The 23,862-nt window shown below is 35.5% G+C and overlaps 1 protein-coding gene across 1 annotated transcript; it reads left to right on the forward strand.

Annotated features, from left to right (window-relative positions):
• The first annotated feature begins 490 nt into the window (after positions 1–490).
• LOC138330662 (atrial natriuretic peptide receptor 1-like) lies at positions 491–21,426 on the forward strand. Its single transcript, XM_069278211.1, has 18 exons — positions 491–494; positions 678–862; positions 1,676–1,801; positions 7,322–7,430; positions 9,079–9,160; positions 9,662–9,752; positions 10,134–10,289; positions 10,586–10,690; positions 11,210–11,281; positions 12,843–13,008; positions 13,574–13,723; positions 14,606–14,789; positions 15,587–15,727; positions 15,939–16,131; positions 16,418–16,607; positions 17,379–17,462; positions 18,203–18,294; positions 20,802–21,426. Exons 1-18 carry the CDS (start codon positions 491–493, stop codon positions 20,874–20,876), a joined length of 2,205 nt encoding a protein of 734 aa, XP_069134312.1. The 3' UTR covers positions 20,877–21,426.
• Positions 21,427–23,862: the final 2,436 nt, after the last annotated feature.

Here is a 23,862-nt window from a genome sequence, read left to right on the forward strand (position 1 = left end):
GCATCATCCGTCAAACAGAGAACATGTAGTATCAAGCGTCTGCCTGATCGATACTAGTATTACTTCAAATAACAAGCATTTATACCTAATATATGTTTTCTGCTGCTTCAGACTACCTAATAACCTAAAAATCGCTCGAATTTTAAATAATATCCATCAATTTGTCTTAAGTTATCATTTGGAAACCAATATTTGACGACAGCGACCTTTTGAGTTGACCATGCTGACCCCAAATTCAATCCCAGTGTGCCTTTAAATGCTTCAGTGTTTTGAACAAAAGCCATCAGTCCGTTTCTCAATGCATCGCCTGGAAACAGAAATTCCGAACTGACAGACAGGCAAACAGAAAGACTGAGTGATGCACCCCGATCTAGAACATTTTAGCTCTATCCTATAATGTGCATTCCGATTATATCACATACAGTTCGTTGACCTGATGACAGCATGATCAAAAAGATGTTTTAGTATCCTATCGCACAGGCTTATCATAATGAGTTGTTTTAACTAACGATATCCAATACCAAGTAACTGATAATTTGATTAAACAAGTCGACAAACGGTGCTATATAGAATGTGAAAGTACGAAGCTGGTTCAGACGGTAAACGTAAATGAATCATTAATTTGGTTGATTGTTTTACAAAGGAAATTTAACAGTATTCTGTTCCTGTTTTTTCAGTTATTGCCATCTGTACGTGGGAGTTTAGGAAAATCATGCTATACGCCTGTCAGCTGGGCATGTGTAATGGAGAGTATGTGTTCATTGAAACTAACGCCATATCTGGTGCGGCTGAGTACAGTCCGTGGCAGACAGGGGGCGGTGATGACGAGGAGGCCAGGGAAGCTTACAAACACGTCATCAAGGTATCCCACAATGCTTTACTGTGACATCATAATATTTCGTGGGACTTTAATTTTCGTGGTTTTGTTGCTTAACCTGGATGATCAAAATAACGTATACGTCCCCAGGACATGTATTTGATGTGTCATACGTAAACATAGAATACGAAACTATGTCCAGAGTATTAGATCATAATCATATTTTTAATGAAGTACAGTTATGTGTACAAGGTCATATAAAAGGTTATATTATAGTGACAACATGCAAACATATACACTGTACTTATGTCCCACACAAAGTTCACTCCAAATTTTTCTCTTGATATTCCAAGGAAATTGAGCCTAAGGAAATATAAATGATTTCACCGAAGCCGGTATTTTTCGCGGACATGTTTTTGCGATTTCTCTAACTCTGCTGCGGTCGAGAAAATTTAGTATGCGGAAACTTTAATGATAACTTAATCATATATTCAAAGGCGATACCAAAAACGCAAAAGTTTAAATTTTTAAAATTGAATTGTCTTGTCTTGATACTAAATTGCGGGGTATTTGACCCTCTGTTATACTCCAATACCGTACATCAGTGATAAAGCGAGACATATTTCAAATACTGTGTTTCATTTTAAAAGACTTATCTTAAATAAGATGATTCCACAATTTAACGATGTGAGAATATATTGTAAAAATACACTGGTGTTTTGTACCTTCAATTTCTTTAAAACTGATTATCAAACGTTATTTTCTTTGATATTTTTTTTGTGGATGGGGGAGGGAAGGGAGGGGTTAGTTAAACACATAGCAATATTATTATTTTGGTAAATTTACGTTTATGTTCAGGTCTTGCAAGCTGACTGGACGGATGCAGCTTCCAAAAGCCGAGTTGATCAACTTATAGCGGAAGTTCCTTTGCGCATGCACGAGCTGCCATGGAACAACACTTATGCTACAGATAACGGTTTTACGGTAAGTGTCAATAAATGATAATCTGCCACGTCACAAACGTTACCCAGAACAATATAGGATGAGGACACGCTACTCTAGAACAGCAACGCCAACTTTAATACTATCCAAAATCAAAAATCAAATTCGTTATCTCGATATTTCGTGACCAATGTAACACTTCGGGGTAATCAGAGTATTCTTGTGGAATTCATGTAAAAAAAACACCATAAATTTCACGTGAAATGATGGATTAGTAAATGATGAATTAGAAAATGATTAATTAGAAAATATTTAACCAGTAAATGATGAATTAGTAAATGATGAATAAATGAATGATTAATTAGTAAATAATGATTAGTAAATGATTAATTAGTAAATGATTAATAACTAAATGATGATTTCGTAAATGATGAATTCGTAAATGAGGAATTAGAAAATGGTGGAGGAACATATGCATCCTATTACATTTCCCATATATTACCATGATTCACCACGCAGACCTATATAATATTACAGACGTTTCAATGCTGATAGCGTAAACGTGAACATATTTCGCGAGTTGTACATGTAAACATTTCGCGATGGTATATTTTTCGCGAGTACTATTCCGTATTTACAAATTACAGAGTTATCTGCCCTTGCGGGTAGGTATTGATTGTGACGTCTGTGTTTGCGAGCGCAACGTGATGCGTTTCGGCGAAAACGATGTAAATTGCGCTCAAAAAAGAATGACGTAATAATCGATACCTACCCGCAAGGGAGCTAATTCTGTAATATGCAAAGACGGAATGCCTGTTATCCTTTGACAACACAGTTTCGCACAACACGGAAAGGGATATTTCCACACAAATAAATCCTCGCTTCAATTTACATTTCTCCCTCGCGTAATTTTCCACATGTACATATATACAGTATGATATTTGATTACTTTACTTGATTTGAATCTAATACTTCGGGCGTATTAATTCCTTTACTGTGAACATAGACATATTAGCGAGTGCATTGCATGTGTAATTTCTCTGATTGCATATGGAATTTCGCAGATTTCATTTGTAATTTCGCAGATTGCATGTGTAATTTCTCTGATTGCATATGGAATTTCGCAGATTTCATTTGTAAATTCGCAGATTGCATGTGTAATTTCGCAGTATTATATTTTTTCACGATATATACACGTCCTTGTAACATTTGGTGTCATTATGTAGTACACACCAAGTGCATAAAAGGGATTTCCGCTCAAACCACTCCTTAACGTAAACAACGTATTATTCCCTCGCGGTATTTTCTACATCAATCCGTTTCTACCGTTACATGACATGTATTATGACATGCTGTTGTCTTCTCTTGTTTTTCGGTTAATGTTTTTCCCCTTATTCTGTTATGACTTACTATTATGGTCATATGATGCTACGGTTGTTTTTCTTTGTTCTCTCTATGACCAATACTTATGTATTGTTTTTCATATTTATCATGCTATTTTTTACAGTACTCAAACATACGTTATGTCATTACATGTACTAATTCATTTATAGTTTTACTATAATCAACTATACTTGATCTTCTGTAGTCGGGTGAACTCAGAGTCTGGAGTTTGTTAGATTATGGTTATCTTCCCAATAATCTATTAATGTAGAACGAGAACCCTGAATCGGTGCGTGATGGATACCATGTAAATTTGCTTGTTTAGTTTGTTTTGACATTAATGTAACGCTCCTAATTAACGCAACTGAGGTCAGATGTAAGGAACGGCCTCCCATGTATGCCGGGTATTGCATGTGTATGTTGTGCGAAGGTGCCGTGGTTTAGCGGAGACTGTTTCTCCCCTTCATTACAAGTATAATTTCAGTGTCTGTGTCTCCGATTCCTTCGTATAAGCTGGACTATGTATTGCCTGCACTATTATACTTATTCTAGTGCCTATGTCAGCTGCAAAGCATGCCGCCCGAAGACGCTAAGGCCAACAATCACCATCACCCCGCACGTCACTATTTATACTGACAATGCGGGCGCAACCTCAGCTCGCTCTAGAATTCTCCCTAGATATAGCTATTCGATTTTTTGAATGTGTTATTTGCCTACAAGTATTTTACATCGAATTAAATAACTTGAAATATTTAGAACATATTTTTTTTGTGGACGTCATAGTGAAAAAGGGCTTTGGTTAATGATTAGCTGCCTCCAGTTCAAAACAGTGCGGCTTTCTTTTGATATGACGGAGTCTCGTTTACGGAGCAAACTACAAGGCGGAAGTTAATCATTTTTGACGAGACGGATAGCATACGGGTAAACAAATCTATATACCTGATGTTCATAGTGTGATTTTATTTGTTATACAGATAAAATCATTCAGTAGATTCGATGCATTATTAACCTCCTTACTTTGTTTTTTGTTTTATGAGGATGATCTAACCAATAGCGGAAGCACGATGGTAAATCGCCGTAAAAGCTTTACCTGAGATGTTTTGATTGTTGGGCAGTCTAATCTATTTCCGTTATAGGGATCTTCCGACACCTTGTCTGGCATCGCTATGATTTAGGAATTATGACGAATCTTATAATAAGTGTGTTCTTTGTTATGATAATATTGATGTGTTGAGTTGAAGGAGCTTACAAATAATGTTTTTTAATACAACGCGGATTAGCGTTTGTATTTAATGCTATTGCCGGTTTACCCATGCTATTGTATAGAACTGAGTAGGACTTGCCCCTACAATGGCATCTAGTAGAGGTGACCTCTTAAAACTCTTTTCATTCATAAACTTTCCATCATAAAAATTCCGTGTATTTATTGAAAAAATATGTTTCCTTGTTGAACCAATCAAAATGTTTTCAATTTATTGTCTATGTCTCACTGTACTGGCAGTTAATGTATTGTCATAGCGAAGATTGTCCTTATGGAATTTAGGGGAGAATTACACATCAGCCTACATGTAGAATAATTCACGAGGCAATTTGATCAGGTACTATGTCAAATTAAATATCAATATAGTGCACGAAAATAACTATAATAAATTTCACCAATGCTAATCACATATAAAAACACAACTGAGAAATGAAATGACATCAGCTGGCCCCCAATTTTTCCACCTCACCTGTCGAGTAAAAGAAAAGTATGTTGGAAATCTTGGTTGCTATGTGCAATGTTCTGCGAGTAGAGTGGTGTGTCAACAGCTGCACGATATCATTATCTACACTAACCTGCTTTCACAACGCCCTTCCACAATAAGTTATGCAATCCAATGCCCCCCTTTTATCATTTGAAACTTTAGTCAGATGTTCTGCGACTAACTTTAGTTCAGTTGTTACACATAAATTTTAGATTAGTACATTAGTTGTATATTCTTTGAATTATGATTTGATATCAAATAGTCGCGCCGGATCAACCCACGGAACACCGACATATAAGAACTGCCTGTAATAGATGTGCCAAAAAAAGCTCTTCAATCCCCCCCCCCCCCCCCCAACCAACCCTTGTTTCAATTTCCATCAGCCGATGAACAACTAATCTGATTATTTCTGCACAGACGAATGCCTGGGCTTCTAGGCCTTACTGCTTGTAACGATAATGTGTTTTATGATTTTATGGCGAGTAGTTGGTCAATTTGTATTTCCATCATTAAGAATGTTCAATTTTATTATTCTGTCCACCAAAACCGAGTAGGTGTTTCAAATGTCTTAATATCTTTAAACTCATGGACTTGGATGGCCCGCAGTACAGAAATTCATCAAAATTCCATAGATGTTTCATTCTACATTTTGCGTTCGTATATTTGCATCCACTTTGAGTACTTTGATTCGTGTGTTATTTATCAATTCCGTCTTTGTATATTCTCACAGAGTTAGCTCCCTCTCGGGTAAGTTATCGATTGTTACGTCATTATTTTTGTTAGCTGCAAGTCACGTCGTTTTCTCTCAACTAAGTATTACGCTTACGTTCGCAAACACGTGACGTCACAATTAGTTCCTACTCTCAAGGGCATGACAAGCTCTTCGATTTATGTAGACTACATAATAATGGGGTCTCCTAAAGGTACCTACCGTTTTTTACATTGCCCATGATTTAGGGTTTTGTGGTTGACAGGAACTCCTATCAATAAGCTTTTTACTCATTTTTATGTCCTGTTACAGGGATCCCCGATGGTTGTTACTGTGTATGACGTCCGACGATGGTGTGGTTTCATTGGTTGAACTACTCGGCTAGAGAATAACCTTGATTATAGGGATGGACGCAGTATGTTTTTACTTCACAGATAATCTGACATTTGAAGGTAACATGCTATACACGTATTTCATGTACCCTAGATTTACCCTATTACGCATTATGAAGATCATCTGCAAAGCCCATACATAGACCATATAAAAATTAAAATGTTCAATGGCTAAATACAGACAATCCAATAAAAAGTTTGCAGTCACACAAAATAAGGAATAATACCTAAGATATCTTTGAAAATAATCCTATTGGTTGTCTACCTTTCAGTTTACTTCATCATTGCGTTAAGAATGAACGGAACTTAAATGTCAGTAACATCTAACTAAAAGAAGAAAGGAAATAAAATAATATGCATGATATTACGCCATTATGTACTGTACTTGAAGCATATTCTTTCGTTATATATTTCCAAAGGTCCTGGTGGTCATGTGTTTCTTTGATGACAAAACGGTGACCGATGAAACAGTTTTTTGGATCCTCGATTGGAAGAATTCATCTGGAGGAGCAATACAAAAAAAAAAATATTTCTCGCATTATACTGGCAAACTGTCGACATCACGGCCACAGATGTAAGTTAATAAAATCAATTATTGATGAAAATGTCATTTTAGTTTTATGTTTTCCTATATATAAAACCAATATTCTAATATTAAACTGACCGACTATTCGATATAGTAAATTTCTTGAAACTGATCATGACATCTCTACATTTTATTTATATGATGAAATGACCAATTCTAAAGGCGAATGGCGAATAGATCCAGAAGCGAAAAATTATTACCGACTTTTTCACTTCCTAAACCAAATAAAACATTTACATTATATGCACCGATGTTCAAGCTAAGTATTATTGTGATGTACATCTGACGAAGAAATTACCACATAAATGCATCATTTTACTGTTAAAATTTAGATGTTTTACCTCGTTGCATAATGATAGTTAACTGCTGCGCGGTACATGAGACAGGCGACGTCGGAAAATATTTAAAGACGACACTGGCTAATATCAAACATTGATTGTATTTTTGTAACATGACCCTATGAAGTGATGACACTGTAGCGTATTAATAGTAAGCTGACTGCTTGTGGTACACTATGCAATTTATACTAGGCTCATTTTACAATTACATTTTTACAATTTAAAGGTCAGACAAATTATTACACTTTTGTACTAAAAGTGTAGTTGATATTATTCTTTGTCACTCATGGTTTCTTTATCATTATCTTTTTTTCAAACTGAGCACATCTTTTTGATTTTAATAATCAAGAGGTACGATTTGATTGGTGATATATAATTTGATTACTATGCTTTAAACATTGTGATATAGGTATTTCAACAGTCAGCGGACCCGCTGTGGTTAACGAAAAACGGCCTGCCACCACCCTCTACCCCTGAATGTGGATTTGACAACATGGGATGTCCTCCAACACCATATAGTGAGTATATTCACCAATAACTATTGACCTACATTTTTTTTCATTTTCCATATGTTAGTGAGATGATATGCATCATTATTTTCAAATTCTCGAATTCATGGTGAGATTTATTGCACCAAGAACGATGTTTGTATTATGTGAATTTTCTGATTAATTTCTATTAGTACCAAATGCATTTGAGATTCAAATACCATGGTATCCTATGAATATTTGCATTGTATGTAAAGACCTAGCACTTAATCCCGTTGAGCAAAAAACATGTTTGTCGTCTTCCATATGTTACACCGTACTAGTATGATATTTGTAGAGAAGAAAATGATTTTATTGATCCCCAGTATTAGATCATTTATGCTGTATGGTAGACAGACGATGCTTGACCTGTAAATGGTTCTGCTGGATCTCCCCAGTAGAACCACTGTATATCAAAAATGTATACTGAACAATGCGATATACGATTATGCCTGCTGTACATGGCACTCATTCAAAACAGCAGTTTCCATTCAGATTATACGAAAAGGAAAATAAGAATAATCGTTGTATTCCTAACCACAAACAGTATTGTTGGATGATTAAGCGGATATTAAGCGAGTAAATTTGTTTGCTTAAATTTAGCTAAAACAAGAAAATTAATATAACCGGTTTATTTTGTTTTGCTATCTGGACTATCAATGTATATGCCTTGCGGATCAAATTTTCGCGATCATAGTCTGCGAAATCCCGAACACCATATCTTCGAAAATAATCAGCTTTATCATATACTAAGCAAGTTAATACTGCATTTCCGCCCTGTTTAATACGGCTAAATTCACGTGACCCATACCAGACCGGAAAACCGCCAATCGAAATATTGCATGTTATGTATCGACCGCCAGTCCGGAAATGCATATCAAGATTTTTGGAGCTCCTCGTGATTGGTTTTTCTTTGAGACCATGAATCATTCGGAACATCATCTCAACTGATGATGACGTCATTACATGATTTTGACGTCAAAATGACGTAGCCTACATTGGACGTCAGATGCTTGATGGATAAGAATTTGGAAAACGCGTGAAGAACGTGTGTTTTTAAACTCAGTGGCAGAGAGAATAATGGATTTAAACTATCTCATGTACAAACGAGACACGGAAAAAAGAACCTGTAAATAGAACATTTGACAAGACGGAGAAAGAGACGCACAGAATCTCTTTGGTGTTCATAGTATTATGATAAACAGAATGCAACATGGCAAAATCCATATAATATGTCATATTAGACCGAAGACCCAATATTCAAGACCGAGTGGGTGTCGGTTAGCATGGTAATTTAACATGTCATCTTCGAGAAAATACATCAGCTACACTGTATATTTCGCTCTAAATTAATAATTACAATAAAATGATCCGTTCCCTCGTAATTGTAAAGTGCTGGTGTAATCATGTTTATCCACTCTTATAAGGTTTAAAAAAAACGTTCCCGCGCGTATTTGCGCTCTACTTGCATCCTACGCAAACATATTTCATTTCAACATGTAGTTTATTGACTTACTTAAATTATGAACTTTGTATAAATGCGCGATTATGAAGAAGTTGCGATATAAGTTATTCACTTCCAGTATTATCTACTTATTTAGGACTAATTTGAAATAATTTTGAGGTTTTTTTTCTGTAGATGCCATACCTGTTGTTCTCGGTGTCATTATCCCACTACTCGTCATCACAGTTTCTGTTGTTCTTATTCTCATGGGGTACAGGTAAACATGAACCTATAATAACATCTTAGTCTTCAAAGTCATTCCCGAGTAGTCGTATCTTAGAGGGTTACCTCATTTACGGGTAGGTAATCGACTGTGACGTAAATATTGTGTGAGCAAACACCATGTTGTTTTTCTCTAAAACGTATATGACGTTATGCATTCAAACACATGGCGTCATAATCAGTACCCACCCACAACGGTAAATAGCTCTCTCTTGTGCAAATACAGAATATGTAAAAAGAATATAATTGTATTATTGCTTACACACTAAAGTTTACCTTTTTCTTTTCTTATCGATGTTTGATAATGCCTCGATAAACAATAATCAAACTTTCTGATTTTGTAAATATTTCTTATGTAATCACAATTTCTTTTTGTTACGACTACTATTTATAATTCTTGGCTTCCGTCCTTCGTTCACATGCTCTACTTCCTAAAGCTTAATATGTATTTACTGTAATTTTGTTCTTATCAGTCCCTTTATGGCTCCTTTTCCAGGAAAAATGTTTATGAGAGTGAAATCCGGAAGATGTTGTGGAAGGTTCAGTATGAAGATGTTTATAAAAACAAAAACCAGGCCGGTGTCGCGGTAGTATGGTACGCATAAAAAGTTGGTCAAACGTCTTGTTAGGAATGTTTCATTAGGTTTCATTTGTGAAGAGTTCATTTATAATTTTGATTATTTTCTATCTTATAAATATTTCAGTCACTTTAAGACGAATTAATTACTTTTTAAAAGAAAGAATAAAAGAGATAAAACATTAAAGAGGCGCATTTCGCTGTTTCGTTTAGTGGCATAGTAGCATGTTATAAAATTCCAATCTTTTTTATATCTCAAAGTATCTAATAAATAAAGTTACCAATAAATAAACCAATAACAGTCTTACTATAATTACATAATTTTATATGTATTTATATAATAAACATTTTAGCTGTATAGAAATATTTAACATATTTGTCCTATTTGCAGTTCAGTAAGCTGAGTCTCGCTACATTGTCCAATAACGGTGAGAATGAGTACAAATTTATCGCCACTGGGAAGTATAAGGGCCTGACAGTGGCCATACGGTCCTCGTTAAATCAGAGCGTCGTTCTGGCTAGACAGGACTTTGTCGAGCTCCTAGCGGTGAGATATTTTACGGATTGATATGAACTTCAAGCGTTGAAAACTTTTTCAAATATATCTAACTTAGATTTTACGGATTTATCTAAGTACCTAGCAGTGAGAATCTGAATAACTGATTTATCTGAGATGTAACGGATTGATCCGAACTTCTACTGTTGAGAAGTCTTACTTTTTATGTATATTTGCGATTTTACGGATAAATGCATTCCCAACGTCACTTGTACTACGCTTGATTATGTATATTTTTAAATTCTATTGTATTTTGTTTGTTCAGCATTATTTTCCGTCTGTTACAGATGAAAGAAATGACGCATGACAACATCAACCCGTTTATCGGTGCCTGCATTGACCCACCAAATGTCTGTGTTTTGTTCCAGTATTGCTCAAAAGGCAGTCTACAGGTAAGTATTATAGTTTTTCCACATTAATTCATCCTCGTAAAAAATTGAGGGTGTTGTCTATATGAGTGCGGCATGCTCCAGTATTTATTAAAAACTGTCATTATCAAAAATATCTGTTTATATATATATATATATTTAAAAGAGGAATTGGAAAGGACTTAAATATGTGTAGCATGACGTCTAATCCATATGATGCATATAATGCTGTTGAAGTTGAAAAAAAATATCAAAAATTCCAAATTGTCTGTCTGTTTTAATCCGGTTTACTTTCTTATTTCTGTTAGTTTTGTTTTAAACTAATAACAATCGCCTTCTTTTTATGCTTTTTCTGCATAATACTAAGCATTAAGGAATAATCAAGAGGACGATAAAATAAAATTAACTGATGACTATTGTACATGTTTTGAATGATGCCGATGTCCATTGTTGAATGCGCTTTAACAAATTTGATCTATTATACCCAAATTACAGGTACATGTAATTTGTTTGAAATATAATGTATATTTCCGTTTGTTACAGGATGTTTTACTAAACGATGACATCAAGCTAGATTGGACCTTTAAGATGTCTTTGATATCAGACTGCCTAGAGGTAACCTGTGATGATAAATCCCTAAGGATATGCCATCATTGTTAGCCCGTCTTCTCTCGATATCTCGAAAAAAACAAAAGTCAAAAACGAACTTTCGATTTATTAAGTTACATTTTTTTAAGAATTCGGGGCCTGGTTCGAAGTTTATGCATGTCGCGGCGTCATTCGACTTTCACTCCGTCCGTCAGTGCGTCAACATATCCTTTGAATAGCTACTAGTCATCAAATGATTATGATTATTTTAACTAGGTCAAAAATATCCATCGATGTATGGGCCTAATAGGAAAAAAGAGAGAACTGTTTAAAATCGCTACTAATTTATCATTTAATGATGAAGTGATTGTTGTCTAACATGGATAGAAAAACTCATAGGGATAGGCGATAATAGACTGCGTATAAACGGTGCATATGAGTCTCAAGGGACCAGAGAAGACCCAATTGAGGGGATGAACTCTCTAAACCCCTTCTTCGTTCGTAGAGATGATAGGAGCTGATAAATGATTGGTATATATTTACAGTCTGAGTGTTTCGTCACTATATGAATCAATCAACTGACGAAAACAAACATTTGCCTATGAAATCACTATGAAAACACTATGAATACAACGATTCTCGTGCATCGATCACTTGATTTCAAACATCGCGCCAGTTTCATATCAATGAAAAATAGTTCCCAACAATATTTTATGATATAATCTTTAATATATTGTTACTTGATATAGATTCAACTAACGTTTACTGTAATAAGTCAATCAAAATTTATTTTAACTTTATTTCTGGTTTATCGCTTGTCATTTGCAAAAAAAGGTCGACCGCAAGGCGGAAGCTTGAAAACGCGACGTCGAGTTGACAGGGATGTCTCAACCCCGTAGAGTGGACGTATTCCTGTCCACTTGACAGACCCATGTTTGATTATTTTTGTAAGCCTGGGTCACAATGATCGGCCGATATCCGGGCATAGAGGGTAATCGGGAGTACACCTCTGGTTTCGACCATTTTCCCGACATCGGACAATACCGATAAAAAATGTGTCATACATCATTTACATAAAATGGAAGCCGTGCGGTAATCGCATGGCGTCTGTTTCCAAAGAGAATTTTTTGGGGGACAACGAAGTAGTGAATGCCGACCGAGCATCTTATACTAATCGGCCGATTATCATAAAATGTCCGGGCGATAACCGGCCTATTCTCCGGACACCGTACAGATATCTTACAGATAATGAACGATAGTTGCACCAGGCCCGGACATATGCCGGGCGGTGTGATTGCCACTCGATTCCCGACCGGATATCGGACGATAATTAAACGATGTGTGAATCATAGGTGGCCGGTTATGGAAATCTATGGGACACCGGAGAGATTTTAACTTCGAGTTAAATCTCTTCGGGCACCTTCCCGATGCTTCTTGAGAGCCCCGGGCACCGGCCGTCCATGTCTGGTGTCCGGCCGGGAACCGGGCTAAAATGGCTCAAAATCATGCCGGGAGTACATTCTAAGCATAATCGGAAGGGGTTGTGACAGAAGCATAAGATCTATTAATCTTCCATTTACATTTTTAGGGACTGTTGTATTTGTCCGAGTCCGTGTTGAAGTCGTTCGGCAGATTGAAGAGTTCCAACTGTCTAGTGGATAATAGATGGGTACTGAAGCTGACAGACTATGGTATCAATGGCTTCGTTGGCAACAATGCAGGCACCATAGAATACGAGGAGGAACGATATAAAGGTAAATACGCCAACCGTAAAATGACATTTAAAAGTGCTTGTTTGGTGTGTTCGGCGGCATGCTTCAGTGTGATGGCCAGAGTGCCGATGGTACAAAAAGACACAAAACGAATATACTGCAGTCTCCCAAAACATAAACCATGTACTTCACGCACGCATCACACCTCATACATGGGAAGCTGACCTTATATGATTTACTCAGCCAGCCAACCAACCAACAAACCAAAGAACAATTCAAATTTATTCCAAACGACTTTTAAGTTTAGATATATATTTTAATTCGGAGTGCTAGTACATATTATTCATTATTCCTATAAGCCCAAATCAGAATGGCAACATATCAAAGATATTTTTCACACATTTTTTCTGTCTTTCACATTTAAGATCATATTTAGGCCGCGTGTCATAAAATGTTGGAAATATCTGACAAGCATTGATGTTATTCAGGAATTGGTATGAATTTATAAAGCTTAACCTCGTGAACTCAATCTCTAATGCCGTGTTCTGCACACTTCGACATAGCAGGGGTTGATTTGGTATAGATCTAATATTTCATCTGTACCTAGCTCTATTGTGGACGGCTCCAGAGTTACTCCGGTCAGCGATACAAAACAGGAACGGAACACAAACAGGAGACATCTACGCCTTCGGAATCGTCCTCCACGAGATCTATTACCGTCTGGGAGTCTTCCATATCCCAACACTGACAGCTAAAGGTTGGTTACTGTTATACAAGGTTGTGTAGTCTGTATTAACAATTGTCCAGGTAGTGTTTGTAGCTGTTCATGTACTATTTATAACTGTTCGTGTAGTATTTGTAACTGTTCATGTAGTGTTCGTAACTGTTCATGTATCATTCGTAACTGTTCAAGTGGCATTATCAGCTGTTCGTGTAGCATTCGTAACTATTCGTGTAACATTCGTTACTGTTCATTAAGCATTTGTAGCCGTCAAGTAGCATTTCTAACTGTTCAAGAAGCATTCGTAACTGTTCATGTAGCATGTGTAACTGTTCATGTAGCATTTGTAACTGTTCATCTAGCTTTCGCAGTTGTTCTTGTACTATTTACTAACTGATCTTGTAGAATTCATAACTGCTCATGTAGACTAGCATTCCCAAGTATCGTTGTAGCATTTTTATTTTAGTAAATGTTCGTATAGCATTCCTAACTGTTAATGTGTATTATTCTTAAAGGGATATTTACTATTCGTAATTGTTCATGTAGTATTCCTAACTGTTCATGTTGTATTCATCAGTTTCTCATCAATCTGACATCAATAGTAAGCCAAAAAAAGGGTTGTAGTGATATAAAGTAACATTTACAATAATGGTAAACGGTTCATATAGCATTTCTAACTGTTTGTGTAGTATTCTTAACTTTTCACAATGACTTATAAGAGGGTTGCAATATTTATATATATTATCTAAACTTTTGAAATTATCTTTTTGAAGTGAGTAAACGCATGATAAGTTATATTTTAGGTAGACCTCAAGTGAGGTCATATGTATTTTAGTAACATTTCAGTCTGAATATATGAAATATATTTTTCAAACTGAAAGGTGAAAATTGAAATTTCACTTCAATCTGGTTCCCCAGATATCGTCTATAAAATAAAAACCGGCGGAAAGAAATTATGTCGCCCTCTGACTAGTGAAAAGACTCTATCAGAGGAGAAGCCAGCACTTGTCGACTTGATGAAGTTGTGTTGGCGAGAAGACCCGGTTGAAAGACCGACATTTGGCGCCATCAAAAGTATCCTGAAAAGTCTGAATAGTGGAAAGTAAGCTTAACCCTGTTTATATTTTCATTGGTTATAACCAATACTGTATATGCGTTTGGTTTAACGAAAGCCTTTTACAGGGCGAACGCTTAGCACGAAAAAAACTTAAACTTTTACTTTACGGTATACAAATCTGTATTTGATTACATTTTGTTTCGATTTCTAGTTTAATCGCCTGCCATTTTAACAAGGTCTTGTTATTCTTCATTTATCTTAAAGACTAAAAAATGCATCCTTGTTCTTTAAATGGCAAAACAAATTATCATTATATATTAAAAGGCAAACAATTCATCAGTTGAATGGGCAAAGGACTCATCATTTTTTTTCTTAAAAAGACAAACAGTGGGTTTTAGGGATTCTCAACTTAACGCTGCTCAATTTCTTTTTATTGGCAATACAGGCTAATTAACGAAATAAGCTCGTAAATGTGATTTGCACACCCATTAAAATTGAGATGAATCAATCTATTGTATCTATTAGATAATAAATTGTTAGTGTGTGCATGTTACATGTAAAGAAAACCTGGAGACAATTAATTTAAAGTCATATTTCTAGAATATATAGCTGATATTTAAGTGATTATGTTGAGTTCCCTACTGGTTGTGGTAATACTATAAAACAAGCATTAGTTCCTACCAATAATCCATCCAAAGTTTCGCAATTTCATACGTAATATCTTGTGTTTTCTTTAGTTTACATTGCTCTACGATTATGAGTGATTATCCTAATTTTCAATCAAATTTTCTTTCAATCATTACACGACATCAAAAATCATGCTAGCCTTTGGTGTGTTATAGGAAAGCAGGAATACTCGATAACATGATTGCCAGATTGGAGAAGTATGCAAATAACCTGGAAGAGCTGGTGGAACACCGGACGGTGGAACTACAGGAGGAGAAGCACAAGACTGACCGCCTTCTGTATAGGATGTTACCCGAGTAAGTAAGACTGACCGCCTTCTTTTAGGATGCTTCCTAAGTAAGTAAGGATGACCGCCTTCTGTATCGATTTGCAATTTTGAGTCTTTTATTGTTTTGGCATCTATGCTAAGAGCATATTTTGTCGATTGATGTACGCGGTTTCTGATCATAAGCGAAACTGAATCGCGCGCGAATATATGTTGGTTAATAGTAAGTCTTTTGATTACAGAGCAGTTGCTGAGAAACTGAAGTCTGGACTGACTGTTGACCCCGAGCAATTTGAAGCTGTCACAATATTCTTCTCTGATATAGTTGGATTTACCAGCATATCTGCCGCTAGTACGCCTATGGAGATCATTGACCTCCTGAATGACCTCTACACTCTCTTTGACTATATCATCGCCCAATTCGACGTGTACAAAGTAACTAACATATGCAATGCATTTACTCAAATGAAACAAATATTGCTATTATCAAAAGAGTTTTCAATTTAAATATCGATTGTCGTTTAAATAAAAGATAGCATTCAATTTTAAATACTGAACATATATAGTTATTTCAAAATAAATACTGACGTTCATTTACGTTCGATTAATTTTAATCGAATATCAAAATTTAAAACAAAATGAAGAGTAGAGCTTAAAGCCTATATCTATGTGATTGGTAGAATGAAAGATCACATCCAATATATTAGTAGAATTGATTTAGGTGGAGACTATCGGGGATGCGTATATGGTAGTTGGAGGTCTGTCACGTAAAGGTGGTAACAGCCATTCCGCCCAGATAGCCGACATGTCACTCACCCTCCTGAGTTCTGTCATGTCCTTCCGTCAGAGACACAGACCTAATGACGAAATCAGAGTGCGGATTGGCCTTCATTCCGGAGCCTGTTGTGCTGGTGAGTGTTAGGCGACTATTGTATTCCGTGTTTGCATATTAAAAAGTTAGCTCCCTTACGGGTAGGTATCGATTGATACGTCATTATTTTGTAAGCGCAATTCATGTCGTTTTCTCCGAAAACTATGACGTTACGCTCGCACATACATGATGTTACAAACAGTACTTAACCGGAAGTGCAGATAACTCTGTGATATGCAAATACAGAATACGTTTATAACCGTATAAGGTGTATCTTTATCTAGGAATCTGAAAACGGTCTGCTTCACCCGAACTGTAAATTTAGGTCAGACAGTTTACATTTTGATCAAAGTGGATCACAAATGATCCTTTTTATTTGCTTTCTAGATGTGTTTTTGTCGGATTTAACTTTTATCAAAACCAAAAGTAATCATTGATACATCATTTGTTAGAAAAAAACTCTTTAAAGCTGTTCATGCTTTGGCGCCATTTCGCTGATACTCGCTATATCTTCTGTTGCTCGATCAGTATATTGTATTCAATTACTGTATGCCATATGATATACATTGTGTTTACATTTTATAAAACCAATTTTTGTTTCAGACGAAAAGAAATGTCCTTATAGATTTTCTTTCGGCATGTGATAATTTTTCTTGACCTGAAGTTTTAATTTTCATTTGACTTATTCGTTATGTATTTGTAAGTGTATAAGAATAATGACAATAACTACCGTTAATCTTCTAGTTATTGTCAATACTCTAATACATCAAAAATTTTGGAAGTTGTTTGACCTTATTTCCACCTATTTCAGGAGTGGTAGGTTTGACTATGCCTCGATATTGTCTATTTGGAGACACCGTCAACACTGCCTCCAGAATGGAATCTAATGGAGAAGGTAACAGTCCTAAAAATTTTCTTTTCTATTTTAATATATATTGAACTGTTGATTATATATATATACAAAGGTTGTTGGCAGGAATAAGTGGCAATATGATCACATATTATAACAGGAACTGAATACTGTAAATAAACCACTTTATTTTGCAAAGATACAAATTTTTGTGTGATTTCACAAGAAAGCCCGAACGCAAAATGCGCTATGCCAATGATTTCACAAGAATGCCCGAACGCAAACACGTGTTATGCGAATAACTGCATATGATGCAAATAACTGTATAAAACGAAAATATCGTAAACACGAAAATAAGATTCTTCACAGTGATAAAAATTATTTCCTCAACATCGATGTAAAGATATTAAGCTCATCTGTCCGATTTCAATGCTAACTCTATTTACCTATTTACTCCAACAACAACTTTCGAAGATGTGCATAGATTTTCAAACGAATTATTCCATATTTTTTTATTGGAACGTGGTTTCGTGCTTGTGTGGTGTTTATGACAGCTGCTTCATGAGATAACAATATATTATTTTATTATGGCATCATATCAAGAAGTTCAAGATGAATTTTACATAGCTGTTTTTTTTATTTTTTTTTTTAATGTACCTGAGGATGGCCAAGAGGTCAATTATTAGTTAAAAAAGTGACATGTGTCGATCGTTTTATCCACAGCTCACTGTATAAACTATATTTATCTTGAAATAATGTTTAAATAATTACTAATTATATTACAGCTAAACGGATTCACATCAGCAGCGTCACCAAGGAAGCCCTGGAATCGTACGGGGAGTACCTAATCAGCCTACGGGGAGATATCCCTATCAAGGTGGGGGAAATTGTACTGTGTATACCGTATAGCTGGTTACTTATTGTATACACAATTTTTCAAAATTACGCGGGTCAAACGTTTCGCGATTTTCAGTAAAAATTCGTAGCGGTTTTACAGTTTACAGTATGAATATTGGTGAACAATTTTTAACATTACGTATATCAAATTTTGCGATCAATGTCCCACGAAATCGCGAAACCACCATCACTACAAAAAATAAAGCGGCTATACGGTATAAGAAATCATGATAAAACTAAGGGCTCATTGTTATGAAAGAACTCACAGAATCATTACTATAAATGCATAGATTGTGATTGAATTAATTAATTAGTTATCCTTTCCTCCCCACCTTAAATCACAGCCATATTACCATCAAAAGTATCATCCCGAGTGTCATATATAACCAAAAGCATTTTCTTAAACGTATGTCACTGATATTGACAGGATTATTTCGGAAAATCAACTGGACATTTTTGTTTGAAGAAGCGAAACTGCATTATTCACAGTAGTGTTCATTTGCCGCACGCTGTGTAGCCTTTGAAAGAGTAATATAAATAAATATTTTGTTCAGGTTGTAAAGTATAGTTTATGTAATGCTATTGTTACAAAACCAATGAAAATTTTGTGTGACGTTTCGATGACGTGAACAATGTGTATCCGGTCACCTTCATCAGACAAATGGAAAGATAGCATAAGTACACAAAGGTATCAAAGTGTACGAGTTGTCCTGAAATGAGGGTAGAAGATCTTTGTGCACTTGTATTGAGTGCACGAGTTGTCCTGAAATGAGGGTAGAAGATCTTTGTGTACTTGTATTGAGTGTACGAGTTGTCCTGAAATGAGAGTAGAAGATTTTTGTGCACTTGTATTGAGTGCACGAGTTGTCCTGAAATGAGGGTAGAAGATCTTTGTGTACTTGTATTGAGTGTACGAGTTGTCCTGAAATGAGGGTAGAAGATCTTTGTGCACTTGTATTGAGTGCACGAGTTGTCCTGAAATGAGGGTAGAAGATCTTTGTGTACTTGTATTGAGTGTACGAGTTTTCCTGAAATGAGGGTAGAAGATCTTTGTGTACTTGTATTGAGTGTACGAGTTTTCCTGAAATGAGGGTAGAAGATCTTTGTGTACTTGTACTGCCTGTACTGGTCACTTGTCTGATGAATGTGACAGGATACACATCGTACTAATTATCAAAACATCACACATAAAATTGTCACTGGTTGTGCAACTATATCATTGATAGCAAAATGTACCTAAATACGTAACATTGGTTGATGAACATCATTATCTACAAGAATACGTAACATTGGTTGATGAACATCATTATCTACAAGAATACGTAACATTGGTTGATGAACATCATTATCTACAAGAATACGTAACATTGGTTGATGAACATCATTATCTACTAGAATACGTAACATTGGTTGATGAACATCATTATCTACAAGAATACGTAACATTGGTTGATGAACATCATTATCTACTAGAATACGTAACATAGGTTTATGAACATCGTTATCTACCAGAATACGTAACATTGGTTTATGAACATCGTTATCTACCAGAATACGTAACATTGGTTTATGGACATCGTTATCTACAAGAATACGTAACATTGGTTGATGAACATCATTATCTACTAGAATACGTAACATTGGTTTATGAACATCATTATCTACCAGAATACGTAACATTGGTTGATGAGTATCATTATCTACCAGAATACGTAACATCGGTTGATGAACATCATTATCTACCAGAATACGTAACATTGGTTTATGAACATCGTTATCTACCAGAATACGTAACATTGGTTTATGAACATCGTTATCTACCAGAATACGTAACATTGGTTTATGAACATCGTTATCTACCAGAATACGTAACATTGGTTGATGAGTATCATTATCTACCAGAATACGTAACATTGGTTTTATGAACATTCATTATCTGATTATTTATAATAATCAGTTACACGTCAGATGGTTATCAGCGCCACATTGAGTCATTCCTTAGTGTTGTGATGATACTCGTTTGTGTATTCTGACAATGTAATGCGTGTAGTGAGCCCTACGGATGTAATCTTACAAATAGTATAAGGTTGGAACAAAATCATTGAGCGTGAGTGTTTAGAAGTGTGTATTTTTGGGTAGTAAGCCCAAGATGCTATTATACCTATATGAGTAGGGAATATCTAATGTAAACATATGGCGGTGATTTCCAACTAGAAAATAATAGAAAGATATACCAAGTTCACAAGTAAAATGTCGTTTTCCAGCAACATTATCATCTGTAAGGACTAGAGATTACATGCGGTTTTTTCTAGCTCAGCATTTTCGTATTGAAATGAGTCGGCCAAGGAGCCATACATCGACATATATGAAACCAAGAAATTACTATTATACCTCAACATTGCACGTCAGTAAAGTGCACTGCCGACGAGAAAATTTATCATATGAACGAATCGTTTTTATATAACGGATAGTCACTTTCAATTTCAGGGGAAAGGATGTATGACAACTTACTGGCTAAATGGGAAAATCGGATTCAACCGTCCTCTACCGAAAATGGAGTAGCAGTGAAAAGTGCAAGAGCTTGATATATTCACACCCAGTAACCCCAGAACAGTATAACACAGTATCGGCATAATGCTGATGTGTATAAAGTGCTGCTTGTAACGCCTTTCCTTGTTGCACAGTTTTGACGAAAGTCTTTTGCGACTGTTTGAAGCGTAAGCTAACTTAGACTTTAAACTACGTAAATTCATCTTGCAGGATTACGCTGAATCTTCAGATACCGAGATGGTATACTGATAAGGTGTCGTTGTTTTGCCGGCCAGTCCATCACCGCCATCATCTTAACAGATTCTGGTTTGATTGAATTGACGTTGTTTGTCATGAAAATTGTGCAACTGTTCTATAATTCGTAAAACAAACTCCCTCTTATTCGCGGTAGATATTGTGGTCATTTTGTAACAAGCAATGCTATGCAGACACGTTTAAATTTCTTGAACACTTATTGCAAATATTTTTCACGTTGTTTTGACGTCTATTTCTGCCATGATTTCGCAAATAAGCATTCCCGAATAATACTTTTTTCAAACCTCTTAAAGGTCTACTATAAAGATCGAACTTAAATTTTCTTTGATCGAAATTAATTTGAGAGAGCCCTGACCAATATATGTTGTTTAACTGAATGTCAATAAAATCATTTTCCCTACATTTGTTCACGTATCTATTTTATTTCATTTTTACTTCGTTTTTTTCTTTCCTACATCTCAAATATCATTTCAATAAGAAGTGGGGTAGCGGTGGGTGGTTAAGATGGTATCCCGACATGTTACCAAAAGTCCTCTATCTCTTGGTCGTGAGTTCGAATACAATATGGGTCAACGCCAAAGTACTGACCAATGATAGGTGTGGTTTTTTTTTTCTCCAGGTACTTTGGCTTTCCACAACCATCTAAACCTGACAGGTCCTTAAAGTTGTATTGCTGTTAATTTCACTGTAACGATATGTAACTTTAACATTTGATATTTAAACATTGACATGTAACTTGATGATTTAGCTCCCCAAAAGCATATGTATAGGCCTATAAGAGAGCCGAAATCTAGGAATCATATATTCCTGGTTTTGAATAAAGCGCCTTCGATCACCGCCATGTTCAGTGACTTCGGGGTTTTGTCGGATTCCTTATCGTATCACGTGACTGACGTTCGACACGACCTGCACGTGGTGAGCCAAGTACTGTAACTAGCGTAAGCACACATGTGTTTGTTTACGTTTTCCTTCTGGCCTATATGAGCAAATCATGCTAGTATATGTCCACAGATTGAGTATTTGAAACATCCAATTTACACATTACCGTAAAATGTTGTGTGTATCAAATATTGTAATGTGCGAGCATTATTTTCTTTGTAGATAGAGTCTGATGAGGTCGACCACATATTTTGTTAATGAAAAATTGTTGATATTTTCTCTTGGTTTCACAACTCTCGTTTTACTTCGAGATTGTCGCGACGATGTTCGGAAGAGTTCGGAATGATTCGGCATCTTTCGAGCCTATTTTTCACGTGTACACGTTAAAAAGATTTTTTACTTTTATAGTTAAAGATACTTCCAGTGCTGCAACTTTATAAAAAGTGGTAAAATTAGAATGTTTAAACCTCAGACAGACGGGGAAAAATATGTATAACACTTAAACAGTTTTCACTATGACAAAAAGAGCTAAAGTTATAGACCATACAACTTTAAATGAATAATCGAACCGAACCAATCAGAATGAATTGTACATGTTTAAGTATTACATAATATTAGCAAGCAGAGTTTCAAGTGAATAGGTCAGGGGTCACCTGCCAAATCACGTGGGTTTTCCCCTGCTGATGTAATTTTAAAAACCCTCGTGCGCTAACATCCGGATCATCGAAAAAGATTTGGAAAAATTCTATATTGTTCCCAGTCGATATAAAATAAAGTCAATCTAGATAAAAATAAAGTTATCCACTACATGGAGTTTCATAAATTCCAGAGAGCTAGCGAAGAATTTGAAGTAAGTAAATAATTGATTCTAGGTTTTTGATCAAGACTAACAAAAATGTCAAATTAACCAACTAGATATTGGAGCCTAGATATTGGAGATCGCGTAACACATCTAAGAAAAAATATTTTAACCATGGACAGCAATATCCACATTTCCGGTGAGACATCATGCACAAGCTCTAACTTAAATTAATAAATTGTGCATTTACGCAATATAAAATCTTCGAGTCAAGATTTCTCAGTCTTACCCCAAGGAGTTAATCAAAGTACTGAAAGTACTAAATGGCTCGGTCTCGAGGATAGGAGGAATATATTTCTAAGGTCAATACTACTGTAGTTTTGTACAATAAGAAATAAATTTGGCTGGTGTTCCTTCCAGTTTGGGCTTTTGAGGATTCCTTGGACACCAAGGTGTAAAATAAGAGACACATACTAAAATCTTGGAAGCCCATTCTAATATTTCCAATGATGTTATATGTCAAATGATTTTAGCACCTTTAGCATTCTCCTTGTTAATTTGATGTTAATGAAAATATCCATTCTTAATGACTATTGTCATCAAGTTCCTGGGACCACGTACAGTATCAATTAACAAGTATTGTTTTGCAGCAGAGAAATACAAGAGGCAAACTTTTCTATGTCAAAATGTCTTAGATATAGAATGTCTGTCCTCTAGAAGACTTATCAATATCACCATGTAATTTTTGAATAAATTGGTGAATTGATCTACTTTTAACAAGTTTTGTAATTATTCTTTTGTAAAACAGCAAGTTGATTGATATACATTGTATCCGAACTTCAATTCAAACCGGATAACTTGTTAGCTCACCATAGACCATGACATTGTTTGTACACTTTCTTAACTTCAGGATTGTTTTACAAAATTACAAATGAATTTTTCTACATTTTTTATTTTCAAATCCCCATACCTCTGATGAGTAAAATAAAACTGTCATTACAAGTTAATCAAATATTTTCAGTTTAAGATGAACAGGAAGAGATGCATTCCTTTATTTCTTATAAA

The sequence above is a fragment of the Argopecten irradians genome, chromosome 9 (genome assembly GCF_041381155.1).
Source record: "Argopecten irradians isolate NY chromosome 9, Ai_NY, whole genome shotgun sequence".
In the NCBI taxonomy this organism is placed as follows: domain Eukaryota; kingdom Metazoa; phylum Mollusca; class Bivalvia; order Pectinida; family Pectinidae; genus Argopecten; species Argopecten irradians.

Bases quoted from the DNA above. Each gene is read 5' to 3' on its own strand.
- LOC138330662 (XM_069278211.1), top strand. The intron at 16,608-17,378 runs GTGAGTGTTAGG...CACCTATTTCAG, and splicing joins TTCCGGAGCCTGTTGTGCTG to GAGTGGTAGGTTTGACTATG. The intron at 17,463-18,202 runs GTAACAGTCCTA...ATTATATTACAG, and splicing joins AATGGAATCTAATGGAGAAG to CTAAACGGATTCACATCAGC.